General features: G+C 43.4%; 1 protein-coding gene across 1 annotated transcript in view; it reads left to right on the forward strand.

The window, feature by feature from the left end:
• The window catches only part of LOC119431445 (transient receptor potential cation channel subfamily A member 1-like), a 172,422-nt gene extending 161,398 nt beyond the window's left edge, over positions 1-11,024 (forward strand). The window contains 1 exon segment of the mRNA XM_049658137.1: positions 5,096-11,024. Coding sequence (XP_049514094.1) covers positions 5,096-5,255 — 160 coding nt within the window. The 3' untranslated portion in view covers positions 5,256-11,024.
• Positions 11,025-20,363: the final 9,339 nt, after the last annotated feature.

Here is a 20,363-nt window from a genome sequence, read left to right on the forward strand (position 1 = left end):
GAGGCCTTACTCTGTAAGTTCAATGGCAAAACCATTGCAAACGCACGGAAACACCGCTTTTTAGGGGTAATTATCGACCGCGACCTTTCATGGAGCCCGCACGTTTCATACCTAAAGAAGAGGTTAACGACCATAACACACCTCCTTAAATTCCTCGGTGGAAAATCATGGGGCACATCGGTGCGGTCAATGCTGCAGCTTTATTGTGCCTTATTCCTCGGTTTCGCAAGATACAGCCTCCCGGTGCTAGGCAACACCTGCAAAACAAACCTGCGTGTACTCCAGGGACTACAAGCTCAAGCCCTAAGGACGTGTCTCGGTCTTCCGAAGTGTGCGTCTACGGCGGCAACGATTGTCATTGCGCGAGACCACCCAATAACAACGTACTTAGCCACCGACGCCCTCAGGGCGCATATTCGGCACGTTGCCCGACTACCTTCCCACCATCTTGCATCTTTACTTACAGAAAGGCCACACACAACTTTCAGTCGTATAATTGCTGCCAATCATACCTCGTTGCCATCGAACTACATGCCTGCAGCAAGACCATCCTCACCGTTATGGTGCCTGCACAAACCTGACATACGCCTCACCATCCCAGGAATCACAAAGAAAGCTCACATGCCGTCATCTGCCCTGAAACAGGCCACGTTAGGACTTTTACATGAGGTTCACAGTGCCCGCGTACATGTTTATGTCGATGGCTCAGTCACACCTACAAGTTCAGCTGCCGCAGTGGTGATTCCAGCAAGATCCGTCAAGATGCAGCTAAAGACGTCACATGTCTCATCAACAACAGCTGCTGAACTGGTAGCCCTCCGTGCGGCTCTTCATTTCATTCTGGAGGAACCACCCCATCCATGGTCAATCTTCTGTGACTCCAAGGCAGCCCTACAGAGTTTACTCTCAGTACTGCGCCATGGATCACATGAGCAGCTCGTCGCAGAGATAAGACAAGTACACCATCGCATAATTGATGAAGGGCACAATATAATATATCAGTGGTTGCCTAGTCACTGTGGCATACATGGCAATGATCGAGCGGACGCAGCGGCCCGATCTGCTCATGACGGTGTCAACTGCGTTGCCATTCCCCTTTCGAGAGCCGACGCAGCGAAAAAACTTTCCGCGCTTGCGCGTGAACTAACATTGATGCAATGGAATTCCTCCGATTTCACAAGTGCACGCCTACATGCCCTGGACCCTAATTTACAGCTTCGTATTCCATTCGACCTTCCACGACGGGACTGCACACTTCTAATCCGTCTATGGCTTGGAGTAGCATTTTCAAATGCGTACTCCTTTCGTATCGGAATGGCCAATAGCCCACTTTGTGAATCCTGCGGGTGTAACGAAACAATCGCACACCTTCTTTGTGAGTGCCCTCGTTTCAACCCGCAGAGAGCAGCTCTCTCAGCGACAATAGATCAACTGGACAAACGCCCAATAACAGAAAAGAACATCCTTGGAAACTGGCCTACACAAACAACGGCGCGAGCCGCCCTGAAGGCACTGCTGCGTTACTTGAAAGACACCGGACTCAATGAAAAATTGTGACTCTGCATTGTGTTACTTAGGACGGAACGTTCAGACAATGCAACACGCGAACGCCTTCGCGGACTTCATGACAGTGCCCACAGAAACAGTTCTGTTTTGTGTGCGTGTGTGATTTTCTTGTTTCCTTCCTTTTTGTTTATTCTTTATTTTCACTTATTTTTCTCTCTCTCTCTCCTTTCGCATCCCTTTACCCCTCCCCCAGTACAGGGTAGCCAACCGGAGATAACCTCTGGTTAACCTCCCTGTCTTTCCTTTACCTTTTTCTCTCTCTCTCTCTCTATGCAGTCAGCCTCTACGTTCTGTAAAGCAGTACGTTTATCTAGGTCAATTACCCACAGGGGTCCCTGATCATGAGAAGGAAACTTACAGAAGAATAAAAATGGGGTTGGAGTGCATACGGCAGGCATTGCCGAATCCTTACTGGGAGCTTACCACTGTCGTTGAAAAGAAAAGTGTACAATCGTTGCATTCTACCGGTGCTAACATATGGGGCAGAAACTTGGAGGTTAACAAAGAAGCTCGAGAACAAGTTAAACACCGCACAAAGAGCGATGGAACGAAAAAAACGTTAGACGTAGCGTTAAGAGACGGGAAGAGAGCGGTGTGGATCAGAGAGCAAACAGGGATAGCCGATATTCTATTGGACATTAAGAGAAAAAAATGGAGCTGGGCAGGCAGTGTAATGCGTAGGGCAGGCAGTGTAATGCGTAGGGTAGAAAACCGTTGGACAATTAGAGTTACAGAATGGGTACCGAGAGAAGGGAAGCGCAGTCGAGGATGGCAGAAAACTAGGTGGGCTGGTGAAATTAGGAAATTTGCAGGTAGAAATTCGAATAAGCTAGCGCAAGACAGGGGTAACTGGAGACCGCAGAGAGAGGCCTTCATCCTGCAGTGGACATAAAAATAGGCTGATGATGATGATGATGATGATGATGATGATGATGATGATGATGATGATGATGATGATGATGATGATGATGATGATGATGATGATGATGATGATGATGATGATGTGCACTGATTCAGTTTCAGCCCGCATTTTTTTTTCAGCTTAAGCGCCACCAAAATGAGAGCCGTTCAATGGAGTTGTTCCCTTTAAGAATGTACCAAGCTGTACGTAGGGCAGCTGCAGTGCCATGCGAAATTCGGGACACACTATCTCAAACTTAGTGTGAAGCAAGCACAGGAGCACAGAGCTGTGAACTTTATGCGTCTCCTTGTGAAACCTAGGTACAACATCGGCATACTTCCCCTTTCCTCCGTCCTCACAATCTCTCTATATCTGTCTCACCTATCGTGCCACTCTTCATTCCTATCCGGGGTTGACTTCACGAAGTTCTTTGCTTCTTTATGAGCTAACCGCCTCGACAGGAAAAGGGAACCCGATCACGTTAATGTCCGCGAATTCGGCAACCTGTATTTATTGTCGAAATAAATGAAAGTGTGCTAACTTGCAACTTTCCCGACAGGTGGAGCTGCACACTGACCTCGAACGCAAGCTGCCTCGTCGCATCCTGACCATGGTTGACAAGACCGAAGTCTACGTGTACCCTAACCAAAAGGGCTCTTCGTCTTATGTCGTAAGTGATATACGTTGCGCTTTTCTGGCGCAGGTAACTGTTCGTTCTGAATGCTAAAGATAACCGCTTCGCTTATGCCGTCAAGAGACTCATTCGACTTAAGAGAATAAGCAGAAAAACCACTGGTGTGTGGATCTGCGCTCTTACGCGAGGATATATTTGTGGATTGTAGAATTTGCTGTCACAATATATTATAAAGCGAAACGTTATATATTGCTTCAAGAGTTTTACTGTTTCGTTTCTTTCACCATCAGTTTGCTCCGTGTCATTGTAAAAAGCTAATCTCCAAAGCTTGATAAAATGGGCAGGCACAGTGGGTCAATTAGTCTAAATCTTTTTATTTGCAGCAGTAAAATATATCTTATTTGTGTCATCCGAAACACCATTTCATCGGCCGTGCTGTCTCAGTGGTTGCGGCGTTCTGCTCCTCAGTGCGCGTTCTGTGGTTCAACTCCGAGATGAGGTGGCCGCATTTCAATGGTGGCGAAAGGCAGAACACTCCTGTAGTTAGATTTAAACGCACGTTAAAGGACTCCTCCATTACAGATCGCTCCACTACGGCGTCTCTTGTAGCCAAAGTGTGGCTTACGGATGTCAAAACCCACAAATGTTGCCGTTTTATCTGCGTATTGCTGCAGCATTTTTCTGCTCAATAACACCGGCGTCACATAAGCGTTAAGAAAAATAGCAAATCTCTTACGTACACCTATGTTTCATTCCTGGTTTCTTTCTTTATTCCTTCCTTTCCTTCTTTCTTTCTTTCTTTCTTTCTTTCTTTCTTTCTTTCTTTCTTTCTTTCTTTCTTTCTTTCTCTTTCAGTGGCAGACAATACAACGCTGGTTTGCTAGCCCTCGAGAAAACGGCAAACGAGGCAGAGCGTTTGCAGGTGGTGGCGGAGTGCCGGACAACTCACTTCAGGAGCTGTGCGTCGAGCTTAAAAGGCAGAAGCAAAGGTATGCGTCCGGGATCATCCTCACGAACGCTTATATATATATAAAACTCGCCAATCCGGCACTGTGAAAGTGTATGTCCAGCGAAGCTGTTGAAAAACCGCCACTACAACTGTGGAGGGGAGTATGCAATGCTTTATGGCTTTAGAGCAATGGTAGCAGTGCCATTTTAGGGTAATGCTAGGAATGGGAGAAATGGTAATTTTGACAGCACGCCACCGCCAATAGCGGTGCTGCAACAACATTGAAATCAGTTGCTAGTGGGGCATCGCATGCATCGCATCTACGTATTTAGCTGAGAGAACGACTTACGTTAATATATCTTTCAACAGCAACGCTGAAGGGTAACCTGAAATGTAAATGATAGATTACGTATATTACATGACATTTATCATCGGCTGCCTGCTCCGCACTTGAAAGCACCGGTGCCCGAGTGGCGCAGGTTGTACAGTGTATTTTGTTGAGGTGAATAGGCAAAACTTCTCTTTCACTACCTGCCTATCAATTTATGTATTTTTGACTATCAGGCGACGTTTTCCGCTGTTCGCATGCGCCGGTTGGCTGGATTATAAATTGACCATTGTATTGAAATAATTAATAACTCATTGATTGAATGAAGTAATCAATTATCGATTGATTAAATGAATTGACGAATTATCAATTGATTTCACGATTGAATGAATAATCGATTGATGTAATGGTTTAATGAATAATCGATTCATTGAATGATTTAATGAATAATCCATTGATTGAATGATCTAATGAATGATTGGTTGATTGATCTAATGAGTAAGCGAATAATGTAATGATTTAAGGAATATTCTATTGATTTAATAATAGTAGATTTACCAAAAATAACTGATTGATTAAATGATTGATTGATTGATTGATTGATTGATTGATTGATTGGTTGATTGGTTGATTGATTGATTGATTGATTGGTTGATTGATTGATTGATTGATTGATTGATTGATTGATTGATTGATTGATTGATTGATTGATTGCAGAATGAAAGAGATGTCGAGGGCTTTGGAACAGCAGCTCTCTCTAATGCGGCTCGTCGTTCATAAGTTGGAGATTCGAACCGAGAACGACGAGATGGACGAAGGACACTTCGAGAACATCCAGGACCGGCCGCTTAGCGCGACGACGCAGAGCAGCCTATGATCTTTCCATGCCGCGTGCCGCTGCGCGATGCCATCTGTGTGTCTTCAGAATGTTCTGTGCGTGATATACCTACAGAAATCACTAGTAACACATATTTCACCGATGTTCGGGGCGATGATGCAAGACTTTCGAAGCACACGTCAAGGGCGTTGTCGCTGACGAAATTCTGTATAATTCTGTGCTTTTCTTTCGAATAAACTGTCGTTTTATATTCGGTATGAGCGCATATGATTTGAATGCGTTCTCATGTGGCTCCATGAGGCTATTGGATATGTGGCTTGTGTCATGACGTTCTTTATCGGGGCTGGAAGGTGTTATAACAGGTTTGTCTAATATCTCGGTAATTTCGTTATTTTCATTATTTGTTCAACATTAAATAATGCCCAGGTGCGAACTACAACTAAAAAAAAGATTCAAGTGCGACACTCAACATATAATGATTTATCTTTCCATAGGAGGCTAAGATCACCAGCCACCTCTGGCTTGTTCACTGCTTTCGGCGAGCTTTTCTCTGCCAACGACATACGGCACCACTGCTATTTGTGCTTTGAACCAATAACCATCTGTACGAGCACACCACAGCATTGTTCACTGACATTCATTGTAGAATAAACATTCAATGCCATTGAAAATAAACTTATACAGTTTATATATAGTCTACAGGGTCTTGGGGAAGGTTATCTGGCAATAAGCTCTAAATAGACACTAAAGGTCGGGCAAGATTGAAGGATGCCTTCTGTAATAACAAATTCGTCATTTGCAGTGAGAACAGAGCTCTGGTGAGCGAGAAAATGACGAAAAAAGAAAGTAGGAGGGGCGCCATCTATTTTGGACTTCGGTACTTCTCATGTGACGTCATAAAATGCGGTGGAGAGGGCGCTTACGTAGGGATTAGGTCAACTCGTGCATTTTGGCGCGGGTGTTTCAAATTGGGGAGCAGCTTCGGGACCTTCTGTGCCAATTTTCTACGCAACAGAATCATAAATTTGGCCCAGAGTTAATGACGACAAGCTTTTAGACCAATAATCCATCAACCTAACATCGCTTAACATTTTCCCTGAATTTCTCCAAGTCCAAGGCTTCTATCGTCGTTCTATGGGCTCTCCGAAAACTATTGCACTCACCTTTGGTGGGCATAAATTACATTCACGTTTATAGGTATTGATCTAAACCCACCACATTTCCCTGGATTAACAGCCTTTGGAAGGCAGTGATATTGGCAAATGGAATACATGTGTCTTTTTTAGGGCTACTTTATTCTTTCACGCGACACCTTCGAGCTGTCTCCACAAAAAATAGCGAACTGTCATCTCGGCCAACGTCAACATAATTCTGCTGAAGCCTACACGAAAGCGTTTAGTACGTCTCTATCGATAAAGGCCCATATCTTTTAGTCCATAAAAAGTCATTGCCGCTAAACGCTGCGATTATGAACGCTTTGTTTCATGTTACCGTGCGAGTGACCTCACATTTCCAACAAACGGCATGTGACAATGCTCCCAATCACATTTCTTTGCTTGATTGGTCAAAGTCTTGCATCATCTGCGCCACACTCATACGATATGCGAACGTGCGCCATGACATGTGACCATTACTTTGCAATTGTTGCACAAGTGTTTACTAGTTGTGTGGGTATTTTTAATCTGTTGGCTCATCAACATCGTACAAACATAAATATATGAATTAGCTGTGCTCTGTCACTATTATTTTGTCGAATCCGGTGCTGAGAGTTGCTTTCTAAGGCTACACTTGAAATAATTTTACGGCGCGGTCATCAAAGCATTTCACTAACCAAAGAAGTTATTGTAGAAGAAACATGTGTTATGTTCTTTAAGATAAGAAAAACATTCGGAAGATGTGTTTGGAATCTACATTTTTACGTCAGTTGCTGCATGCAACCCCTATCAGAGTATAAATACTGATGCATTTAAACAACCTGTTTTCTACTTTAACACGCTATTACCGAACAACCATTACACATTTAGCTCTTACAAATCATTCCCCATATCGGCTACTAAGTCGTTTACTTCTAAAAATTGACGATTATGCTTAGTGTGAAAAACAATGTTACTACATGCAGATTGCCAAAAGCCTGAACGAATGGCTAGCATTTCTCATAAGCATGTAGGCGAGGTCTAACTTGTATGTAGGTTAATTTATTACCGTTCGTAAAAGTTTTCCGAACTATAGGACACTTCTTTGTAGCATGCTCTTCCTCTATGTATTGACTTGGTCATTCACGTCACGAAGTATTTTTTTCTATATGGAACAGACATACTGAAGTATGCAGACCGTTGTAACTTTATTATGTGAAATGTTACTGTACTTTCGTTTCCAATATAAACACCCTAAACCATGTTTTTTTTTTTCTTTTTTGACCGATTACTCTTTCCTCGTCACTTCGCGAATGCAATTTACAAGGAAACAGAAGTATGAGTGTTTTCAGTGCCCTCATAACGTGTGAAGTAAATGGCTGGATCATGAATTCGTCACGTGATGCTGAAGCACCATTATTCTTTAGTGTTCTAACATACTTGATGCTACTTGCATATCTTTCTGGTTTAGCCCACTTCTTGTATAAGCAATGCGAAAATTTACGTATCGACCTAACTATCATCAAATGAGCGGGGGAGTGGACTAAGTAATGTTGATGTTTGTTGATCGAAGTGCTCACAATATCTGCGAATGTATGATTCAGCACAGATGTCTTTATTTTCGACCCAGTTTACCGGTGCGTTCTTCAAGAAATGCGTATATTTTAGGCCGAGAAAACTAACTACGGAATACTATTTCTAATGACTGAAGTTTAGCGCACGTAGTAGCTCGAAACATATATTACTTTAATAATGTTGTGAATGTTGGCTCGAGACCATTGCGGCCAAGGTCCTTCCTGAGACAGTGGCGGCATCCAGCGTCAACTAAATATAGCATCGTCCTAGAGACTCGGATCTCGGAGACCACGGCTCCTGATCGATAGTTTTGGCGTTTTCCCGTGATAGCTCCAGGCGGCGCGCGTGCCTCGATTGGACTCTCGATGCGATGAGAAAGCCGCCGGATATTTCAACAGAGAAGTGGTATGCGCAGGACCGCGGTTCGAAAATTGAAAACAGTAGAAAGAAAATGTGCTCGAACTTGGCGCTCATTTTTGGGTATTCATGCCGTATGCGCGTCTTACTTCCTTAGCCGTTGTTCAATTGACAGTTGCTTCAATCGAAACACTCATTAGTTAAGTCACTCATTAGAGCCGAAAGTTTACCGTTGTGTTCCTATAGCACTGTAATGTACGAACGGGTGTATTTTTTTCATGCAGTCATAGAACACAGTTTGCGCATTCTTAACTAAAAGAATCGTCGTAACATTCTCTTCTTGCGAGTATTAAATTAGTAATTCACTAATAGGCAGTCATCCTGGAGAACACGAGAGCAGTCCGTGGTATTCATACTGTGTGTAGGTAACCTAACCTAAACCGCAATAACACTGTATGGTTAACCTAAGCTGCTCACACAACATCAGGCAAGTTAATATATATGTATATATATAGTGCCCATACAACAGGCTTTCCAGTTTAAAGGATCGATTCAGCATCATTACCTGCTCATTCATTGTTCGATATGATCAAGGGCAATCAAAGTTGCTTTTCAATGAAACGAGCACCTTATATGACCATATTGGATCATTGAATGTGGTGGTTATGGACCTTCAATTGTTTTAAAATCTGCGAACTACATAGACTTGCACGCTATGAAGATTTGGTTACTATACACAAGCACATGTTGGCTCAATTATGTGGTATGACATTTCATTTTCAGAAGAAGGAACAAAAGCTCATCAAAGCGGTAGTTCTGAGAGTGTGAGAGGGTCCGAGATAGAGTTACAAATATTTTTAATGAATCATTCACGAGATTCAGCACTTATCTGCGAAGTCCACCTGGTCATTTTGAACGTGTTGGAAGTGTCGAATGGAATGTTTATTTTCTGATACTACACTGAGATTGTTTAAATAAAAAACATGCATTGTTATGTCGGTGAGCTTCGAAGAGAGCGTGTAACGCTAGTAGAGTGAGCGCATATGATTTAAACTGTGATGTACGAGCATCGATCCACATCATCATCCTGTGCCACCCTGTATTTGAGAACGCGTGTGATCTCGATGTAAGCGACTGAGTGAACGTAAGCGAAACGTTTGTTAGAGCCTCGAATAGCATAGAAAAAAACGAGCTTAGGCTTCAGTTTAGCTTGTAAAGCATATTAGAGAATTGCAGACGAAAAGTTTGCAAACTTTTTTATACGCGACCAATTTTCGACGCGAGATGTTCATTTTGTGAGACTGGAAACGTGTTGAAACCGAAGTGCACCTTTTAGCTTGTAAAAGGATTCCTGACGTTGCCTACTGAAGACAACGTGGACCCATCAGATTATTCCACACGTCGGTTTTATTGCCTTCAACTGCGTAGATAACTGCGTAGATTGATAACTGTGTGGATAACTGCGTAGATAACTGCGTATATTGATCGGCAACGCAGTTGCCGATCAATTGATGTTCAATGAACACTAAATAGCGGAAGTGTAAACCAAGAAAGTTGATGTCAGGGCCCCTTGAAATGTATAAGATGCTTATTTTCGATTGAAACAAACAATGCGCTGAATGCGAAGTGTTGTCCTACCTAGAGCTCGTGATATCGCTCTCCCGGAAGAATTTTACTCGAGTTAGGTGACAGTCTAGTACCACTAGCGGAGACGTGTCTATATCCTTCAGCGGCCTGGACAGCTTCCTTCACTTCGAGCTTATTTTGCAGGGAAGCTTGCGATCACAATCAGTTGCGTCATGGCGGGGTTTCACACCAGGACTGCTACCTCGAAATGCCAGATTAGCGCACCGAGTGTGAACTTGAGGGTCATCTCGAAGGAGAAAAGCTCTAGAAGTGTCGAATGTCACGTTTCTTAGACTACGACTGTCTTTAAATTTCTGATATAAACAGATGCGATAATCCCGAAACATTTAGAGTTGATTACCAAATTTTGTTTGGTTTATCGCGTATTTGTTGAATTCATTTGCTCGCGAGAATTTTTGTGCCCGCAAAAGTGTATAAACTACTTGACCAAAGAGCATCTGCGCCGCTAACATCGATTTCTTTACTAAAATTAGTGATAGTCTAACTTTGAATACTCCCCTATGTTCATGGAAGTGTAATGTGCAGGATTTTTTTGTAACCGAAGCTGCTAAAAGTTTTTCAACACCAATGTTTTTCTTTTTTTTTCCAAATCATATACGACATATATTAACGCTCAGTGCAGTAATCACTGGTGCTCACACCTATCGCTAAAAAGTCTCGATGAGCAGTAAACAAAATGTTGTACATTTCAATGTTTTTTTTTTTCATTACTTTTCTGGTGGTAACGCTAAGGTGTTGCTCGCGCTGTAAGCTTCTGCATATTCGGTGACACAAAAAATGTTTTGCTCTAAATAAAGTGTAGAAAACAGAACAACGTAAACATATTTAAAATTTTAACCATACGAGCTCCGCGTAAGATTTGTGCATAAAGTTTCGTCGAGAACCAGGTGGCAGATTACGAAGAATCGTTTACACTCGTCTCCACTAGTTATTCAACACTCAGTTGCGAAACGAAATTTCACGTTAACTGTTTTCTGCGTAACCTAAGAGGACCATCAGATGAAAACTTGTTCCTGTTCACGCAATGAAGTATATGTATGTTTATTTTTGCAAAAATTGTTATTCACCACTATGTAATAAAATCATCTAGATTCGACACTGTTGTCGTGTGGTGTTTACGAAAAGCGTTGGTGCCCCCTGACCAGGTAAAAACAAGCCTTCTTTGATATACTGGGTGAGCACAATGCACAGCTACGGAAATGGGTACATATAATGAGGTAAGTGATTTTACTGTTCTACATCGTGTGTTTTAATGTGGTAAGCATTCTTAGCATATTTCCCCCCATTTTATCTTGCTCTCGCTCGCGAAACAAAAAAAAAGAATTACATGTTCGACTGGCAAAAAAGAACGCATGCTCTTCTAGCTTACAATGGAAAAAATCGTCGGCCCTTCCAATACCGGAAAATAGGGGTAAGCGAAGCTTCTCCTGGGTGCACCTTGTGTTTGACTTGACCTTGAGTTTTTTGAGTAACTTGACCGTAACCAAGGAAAGGTCAGGTGATCTGCTCGGCGTTGGCTGAGTGCCGCAACTTCAGTGGCTCGCATTGTAGGACTAGCCAGTCGACGACGCGCCTTTTCACGAGTGATTTCCCGTCAGCACTCGGTGAAAGCTGCCTGCTGTTCGGGGATACGCACAATGCGCGGCCATCGTATTGGTTTTTCGAGTCTCAACTGAACAGAAACGAAGCGGGCGCCGCGCGCGCGATACCCTTTCCTGCCTTTTCCCTTCCCGGTGGAAGCGATTGGCTGCGCACGTGGCGTGAGCGCGCGCCTACGCTGCTGGAGTTTTAGCGTTACATCGCCGGCGCAGGCTAGCGTATACAAGATTCGCTTGAAAAACGTTCTACGACTGAAGAAGGCACCTAGGCAATATCACCGCATCTCATTCGAAGTCAGATATGTGGAACCACAATTCTACACTGCCAGCGAGACAGAAGTGGCTGACGCTGTGGTTTATGGTAGCGCTGTAGCCCGTGGGTGTATTATTGCGATTATCACATTATGAGCCTGTTTCCCCCCCTACAGACTGTGCATAAAGACATCAATATGGTGCGTCCCTACATTTCTTGAATGCTATTCGCCTGAATTTCCACAGTCATCGCGAGATAAATTGTACCGTTATTTTTCAAAGCCATGTTTCCTTTACCTACCTCCCCTAAGTTTGGCGTTTCTGCTTAGTCAATTTTTCGTTGGGTAAACGGGATATCCCAAAGAAAGCATAATAATACTAAAGCTGGCTTGTCCCGGTAATGGCATAATCCATTAATCCGCGCTCGCGTGAGTCACGTGGGTCGCGTGGTTAGTAGAGCGTTAGTAAAGCTATATAGTTTTATACAATAATTACTAGAGGTACACCTGGCGCTAGTACTAGGGCAGCCGCAAGCACGGTATTCAACCAACATGGCAATGATGGTTAGTGTGTAGTTTTGCCTAAGCTTTGGCCTTATGTGCTTAAATATCTTTGTGACTGCAGCAGAACTAATAGTTGGGCGAGTTGGTACGAATTCATAGTGAAATCTTTTAGCGCGCACAATCGACACGGACACAGTGAAGCGCTCGTGTGTCCCCCTTCACTGTGTCCGTGTCGATTGTGCGCGCTAAAAGATTTCACTATGAATCTTTGTGACTTTTCAAGCTGAGTATCTTCTACGAAATATTGCTTTATAAATACAGCAATTGGCACTGATTGTGCAAAAGCGTAGATACCTATTGCCTTCTCAGTTTATAAAAAATGGGAGTGCTTGAATATTTAAACAAGGAAAGGCAGATAAATCGCAGTAAACAAAGCCGCAAGAACGCATTAAGCCACAAGCACGAAGATCAGCAGGCAAATCCATGTACCAATCAGAAGACGTATTCTGAAACGATCTACTTCGGCGGTGGTATCGCCTCGGCAACAATACCGCCGTCAGGCTGGTTGAACAAAATCGGATGACGTCGTGCTCAACCAGCCAATCAGCTCTCCAATTTTGCTAAAACAGCCAATCAGCGCGCGCCGTTGGCGGAGGCGTGGCCAAGGCGATAGTATCGCCGAAGTGGATCGTTTCAGAATACGTCCCCATTATTCCAATGGTTGCTGTATGTAGCAGCACCAGCGATCTCTCTAGTAATTTCAGCAAGAAAAGTGGACAAGTTGTAGTAGTAGTGGGTACACGTGTACGTATTTATCTTTCTTCCGGGGGCTTTATTTCACCCGCTAACCTAATGTTATCGCTCAGCGCAAGAAGCGCCTGCATGATTGGGAACTTAGTCGAATGTTATCGTTGATTTCTATATCTTGTGTATGTTCTCGTCGATCCTTGTGTAATCGATTGTATGCGCGACACCAATTGTGTAGTACTTTCTGTAACGCACGCGGGCACGAGCGATTACTCTGGAACGTTCGACGGGTCATGTATAAAAGCCGATGTGCTTGACCCGCGCGTCAGATTTTCGACGATCGTTGCGTCATTCCTCATATAAAAACCTGCTTTGTACAGTATAGTGAGGCATCTGCATCAGTGTCATGTGAGAGAAGCGCATTCTCAAACCCAAGAAAAGGCGCCTTGCCTTACAGGCGCGTATTTGCTGTGCTGCAAAACGCGGTGCAGGACACGCTTAGTTATACTGGCACGCCACCGCGAATACAAACGAGACAAAACATCCGTGATGGGAGAAGAACCTGGACGATTCCTTGCGCATGGTTGGAAATAAAATGCGGCTACCCCATAGTGTTTCTGCTGGCATAATAAGTAATATAATTGATCCAACGGAGCTTCAGCTACTTGAGATTCCAACAAGTTTGTTGGATCTGTCGAAATTTTCGTTAAGTGGCACGGTGGCACTTTTCCTGGTTACAGAAAGTGCAATGTAACAAGGATGTGCCGTAGCTGTCGTTACACTATGCGCTGGCTAAGAAGCATATTGCTGAACCTCCATGACGTGGATTCTCCCGTCTGGAAGGATGCATAGATTTATTTTTAACATGTAACACAGCTCAAACAAACAGGGACAGAAAAGGAAAAAAGAATGACAATATGCTTACTCTCAACTGATTGTAATGTTCGACTTGGAAAGCATGAACTATCTGTGAAAGGTTTGTGGCATTGCATCTTGCATTGGATTTGAAATAATGTGGGTGCACCCTCTTTTTTTTTATAGAAGCCGCTATAATTTACAAGCATCCAAGCCAGTCGACAAGAAAGGTAGCGGAAGCCTCCAACATCACAATTAGAGATGTCGCATGCATAATTTAACCTTCGGTGAGTGATCGCTCACAAAAAAAGAAAAAAAAAAGATTTCACGACATTACTGCATCTTTCCCTGTGTTCTGTGCCAGTTTTTGCTTTTGGTTTTCGCTTATGGTTCGTCCTGTCCGGTTTTTTGCTGTTTAGTTTTTTGTTGGGTGGTTATTTGTTTGAGTGATGTTTTCTTAATAAAGTCATTTGAGAGTGTCAGCACTGCTCCGGCGTCTTTTCTGCCATCTTGTCACTGTAGCTTAGTTGCCATGGCGTTGTGATACTCAGCTTGAGGAAGTTGGTTCAATCCTGACCACCACGGCTGCATTTCGCTAGGGGCAAAATGCAAGAACACTCGTGCACCTGGAGTTAGGTGCACGTTAAAGAAACCAACGTGGTCAAAATTATTCTTAATTACGGCGGGCCTCAATCAGATCGTGGTTTTGTCGGGTTAGAACCGCAGAATTACCTTTTGTTTTTGTTTCATGCCTTTTGGTCCAGTTCATTTTCGCCATGTGACATGTTCAGTATAAATCCTAACCAGCTCGCCCACCGCACTATCTTGCTTAACATGAATACGTGTTGCAAAGTATTCACAACTTACTTTTCGGCTATTATTGACTGAACGCTTAACCACCAAGAACGGACGTGTGAAGCTTGTCATATGCATTTGCGCCGATAAATCAAAGAACACGGAGAAACCAAGCGACGATGTTGACGCACGCAAAGTAGGCACAAGCTAACAAAGTTACTAGTTAGGAATTACTGAGTGTGCTTGTAGCGAAGCATTAGGCCGCAGTAAACGGCACAAAGCAATCAAGAACTAACTTGTTAGCTTGCGCTTGTTGTGCGTACATCTTTCCTCAACGTACTTATCTGTGTCCATGTAATAGCACTAGCAGAGCAACTTCAGGAGCAGTCACGACATAACGACGCCCTCTACAGCCTGTCTTGTGGGCTCCGGACCACGGTCCAGCCTTCGACTTGATCGATTTGTTCGAACACTTGTCCGTGCCTATTGTTCCTTCCGTTCTCACCCAATATGAACCAATTTACCATAAGCGAATGCAATCGTTTAATGACAAAGAACATGCACTTGTGAGTGTAAAGTTTTGGGAACACTGGCCCTGTTGTGTAGCTGTCCCGAACTGCGCTCATCAAGGTTCCACTATACCAGTCGCAAGTTGGGCGACATCCAAGACCATTCCCCCCCCCCCCCCCCCCGACTGCCATCTGTGCATCTATTGTCCACGCCGTATACTTTTAAAAGAAATGACGTAGTTGCTACACCCTACTGTCACACCATTTGCTACCTTAGTATAACTGCATTTGGTAACTATAGAGTTAGTTACATTACTAACTAAACAACGTAGTCAGTGTTACTAATGGGTTTCAGCTGCCAATACCAAAAGCGGTTAGCACCACTTGATATACAAAGGTTACCGCCACTACTGCATATATCAGACCGGCTGTGGCGTATTTCAGGGTGGGTCCAATCGGGGGTAATAACGGCGCCCTAAGTTGGTAACTGAGGCCCCTTAGTAACAGTGACGGCCTTAGTTAGTATGCAAGTGTTATTAACGCTATCGTTACCTACTGCAGTTATGTCAAGGTAGCAAATGGTGTTGCACTATATAGGATCTCGACCGCGCCGTCGTACTCCGGCCTTCAAAGCCGCACAAAAAGTGCTGCGGAACTCTCTTAATATCTTCGCTGTAAAATGCAGTGGAACAATACGAGACATTGTAACTACAAAAATGTGTTTGCAGGCTCCATACCTCAATGGGTGGGCTTTCTGATCGATACATTTCTGTCCGTTTTTGTTTCTCATATTTGTCCGAAAGCGAGGGAAAAGGATAGAAAAAGAAACTGCCGTAAATTGAGACCGCTATAATCTGCAACTCGCCGTGACGGTCTGGTCGCATCACTGCGCGAGGAAATTGACTTTTGCGCGAGAAAGAAGAAAAAAAAACCTAAATAAATACGACTACTCTTCTGTAGGTTACGAAAGAATTTTACCAGATACATGACGTCGGTTCATTCATTGCCGTTATGTGAAGACACAGATAAATGCGGCAGATGAAAAACGTCGATAGAATAGTTCAATTGTAAGTGGTGTAGGGTGTGTCGAACATCGTTACACGAACGAAGAAAAAAAAGAGAAAAAAGAAACCAAGGTAAAATGACGAAGTTGATGAGGCATAAGAAGAGATAATCCTCGGCTCCTGAATTTAACTCAAACGCGGCGCGCTTTAGAAAATGTAGCCCGGTGGGAGTTCTTATCGGCACTTTTCAACTAAATAAAAAATATCCGCAGGCGGTGGTCCCATACGATACAGTAAAATAAAATACTAACGTTCCGCTTCACTTCTATTATTGGGCCTTCTTACACACGGATCATTACCTTGCCCGTTTTTCACTGCTAGTCTTTAGCTTGTTTTGCTTTCTTTTTATCGTCGTACCTCAGCCTTACGTCGACGGTCTTGGTCTCAGTTTTCTGTGTATTTGGCACTTTTAAGTTCGTCTTGCTTCTAAGGGTGTACGACATGGAGGAGTTTACGACGGTGTAAGCATCCCCAAACATGCGTGTTGATATTGTTGATTGCATGTAATGATGAATAAAAGAAACTGGGAGGGTGTAAATAAACGAAGCGCTAAATAAACATGTTTTGTTTACTTTTATTTCATACAATCTATCATATGGTGTTGTGTTTTTTTTTCGTATTTCAGGCGTTAAACGTCGATACTCAATGTGGTCTCATCGGAAACACGCCTCCAATAGAGGGCAACGTGTGGTTGTTGAGCCGAACAGATGTTTACCCTCCTCGATGTAGTCGATGACAACAGGGGCGTCCCCTGCCGAACGCTGCAAACCTGCGAGTCGTGTTGATTTGTTATTGATAAGTTATACCCCTCTGTCTGTGTTACGCTTATTGTTGTTCGTAGATTTATATCACAAACACTTGCATGCCTGTGAGCGAGTGATTTATTTCCGTGAAATCGAAAATGTTGGCAACTGTTGTGTGGCCGGCTTCTCCGCAAACAATAAATTCATCAACGAGCAAACATTGACTAGCACGACGTGATGCGCAAAATGTTGAGGCAATAAACCAATTTTTGTAAGCGTGATTAAACAGTCGATATAGAAAAAAAGCAGCAACAAAAATGCACTTTCTTCAATTTCTTAAGTTAAATATAAGAGTATCAACTAAAACAAAGATGCACACGGATATGCTGAGTGTTAATACGTAGATGTCATATCACTTAGTATCGCAACTATTGCCTTATCTCAAACGTCACAAGTGTTAATACACAGTACAATATCAAAAGGACTAGGAGGTTCCAAGTTTACATGAAATCTTCGACTTTCCTATAGTGTTCCGATAAGCTGTGACGCTAAGAACATTGGCTCCGATTGATGTCAGTGTGTCTAATGGTTTGGTGTGGCATTTACAATAGCTTATTCTTTCCCTCTTGGGGGGTCGATACACAAACGTGCACAAACGCACAAGCGTACAAACACGTGGCAGAGAAAGCTAGTGTGCAGTTCTTCAAGGAACCGGCTGGGTGACCGTATCTGCTGTGGGTTCACTCTTTGTGTGCAGTGCTCAAATATAAATCCCCCTTATCACACCCCCAGTGTAGGTAGCAAACTCAGAATATGCAGTGTAAATGAGCAGGGAACAAAGGAACATAAAGAGAGAGAGAGAGAAATAGAAGAGAGGAAAGGCAGGGAGCTTAGCCCAACGCACACAAACAGCGTAGACAAGCGCCGACTTACAACTATTTTATTTCAGAATTGTAAAGCCCGCTTTTATGCATGCAGACATCTTAGCATACAACAGATACACATACGAGAGAACCACTCGGAAAGTGCAGTTTTTTTTTTGTCGCTAATATTTACGCTGGGGACGCTCACGCAATGATAAATCCCCAGCTTTCCTAATATGGGCTGCTTCAACTACCTCTGTTTCTGTTTTTGTTTGTGCACGCACTGCACCAGCCTTGGTTGCAGTGATCTGCCAGATGTGCCCCAGATTTGTTCATTACTTTCAGGTTCGCGCGCTCTCTCTGTGAAACAGCGCCCCGTCAGGCGAATAAACATCCGACCACAGCTTCGTGGAACCTTTAAACCACGCATGTAGTACAATCGGTGCAACGATGCGCATGCTTCTTCGAACACAATACCAGCTTTTGCTTGGCTAGCAAAGGACCTATTTGTGCTTACAAGGAGAAGCGACTCTACGTCACACTTGCTAACTTTTTTTAAGATTGTGTGAAACCCTATGAATGCAGGGAATAACCTGGGGCCTTCGGTTTCCCTTGTCCTATTGCTGGACTGGGTTTGAACCAAGGAGGTTTTATTAAACCTGCTTGGTTTGAACTTGCTTTCTTGAATTCCTGCGAGACCAACTTAAAGATGACGGTGACGAGAGCAGCAGAAAATCCAACGCTAGCTAGGTGCTCAATTCAATCTTTCTGCGGCAGACTGGCAACAACTTTTCAGTGTCTATGCCTATGCGATACCCCGTTTAATGAGCTTAGTGTGCTCGCTGTCTTTTGGCAGAACTTTATTTTCTTTTTTTTTTGCGAGGCTTGTACAATTTAATGCAGTCATTGCTTGATCTTTCACAGGTGAAAGTGAGTCCACGTGATTCGGGCGTAAAAAAGCTTAGTAACCGTCTCGATGACATTTTCATGATTAGTCGTACACAATACAGTCATGTCTCGTTAATACAGACCCTGTTAATATGTAAACCCCGACAAACTTTCAGCGAATAATCAGCGGCCATTCATTTGTAGACCAATAACATAGAAATTAACTCGCAGACCTGACTAGAGACAGCCTTTTCGGGAACGAAATTGTAAAGCGCATGCATTTTTATCTTGTTATTATGGACGCTGCTTTACATTGTGATGAAAGCAGTTCGCAGGCGAAGACAAGAAGGAGAGAAGAGGGGTACGTAGACAGAGCGCGTTCTCGGTCAGGAAAGCCGAAAGTGCACGAAATACGTACCTACTGATAGTACATAATGCCATGACGAGGAAAAAGCGTGATTACAAACCCCCCCATCTCTACTTCGCCCCCTTGTCCCATCTTTTTCCCTCTGTTGTGCCGATATGAACGGTAAGGTTAGGCGATTTTGGTTAGATCGGAAGTGTAAGAAAAAATGATGCAGGCTTGTAGGGGGGCGTGGAACATAAACCGGCTTCACCCCCGACCCTAAATAATGGATTGAGATGGGGGGAGGGGGGGGGAGGGGGCTAGTGAAGGTTGTAGTGTGGGCCAGAAAAGCCTAGCAGTACACGTTTGTGCTGATAACGGGTAATGGGGTAATTCTAAATAGTAGTTCGGTTTTCCTTGAGCTTTGGCTTAATGTTTATTTTTCTTACCTTGATTCGTTATGGACGACTCACATTATGGACAATTTTCCTGCAAAACGGAAGCGTCCATCTTAACCAGACATGACTGTATTATTATTAGGTAGTCGTCGACGTATCCAAAACAACAATGACTCAGCAATCAGCAAGCCTAGCCTTAACACGTGCGTCAATTGATACTAATGTGAAAAGAAGTAGATGTCGCATGACACCCGTGCTAGAGATTAACCTTTACATATACGGGCTTTTTTTTTAGCATTATCCTGAGCATTTAACGGTATCTTACGTTCTTTTATGTCCTGTCCACTTGCGCTGCACCAACCAAGTTTGCAAAAGCAATGTACCAACATGCCCTTGAACAAATTATTTAGGATAGGAAACCGGTCGCTCGTCTGGATGTCCTCCTTGTTTGTCCTTCCTCTGCTTGGTTTCTCTCTCTCTCTGTCTCTATGTATCTACATACAGGTCTGTCTACCCCGTGTAATGTTATTCTTAACAAGCGGTGCATAATAAAGAAGGTAACGGCTATTGAATTGAGTGTTCGTAAAACATATTTTCGAGAACAACCGATGAAAAAACTGGCATAGGACAGGCACGCGCGTAACCACTTGCCAATAAAGAACCTTGTCCAGGATCATCCCGATAAAAAATACCTGGACCATGCTCTTTAGAAAGACGAATACATAAAACGAATAGAGAAAGGCAGAAGTTTTCATGTCGCTTTCTGATCTCATTATGAGCTGTTCTGTTTCATCAACACAAATAATCAGAGATCATATAATTCCAGAGTTGCCGCACTGCCGTTATCGGCAGTAAGAGATAAAGACTTTCTGAA

The sequence above is a fragment of the Dermacentor silvarum genome, chromosome 10 (assembly GCF_013339745.2).
Source record: "Dermacentor silvarum isolate Dsil-2018 chromosome 10, BIME_Dsil_1.4, whole genome shotgun sequence".
Taxonomy (NCBI): domain Eukaryota; kingdom Metazoa; phylum Arthropoda; class Arachnida; order Ixodida; family Ixodidae; genus Dermacentor; species Dermacentor silvarum.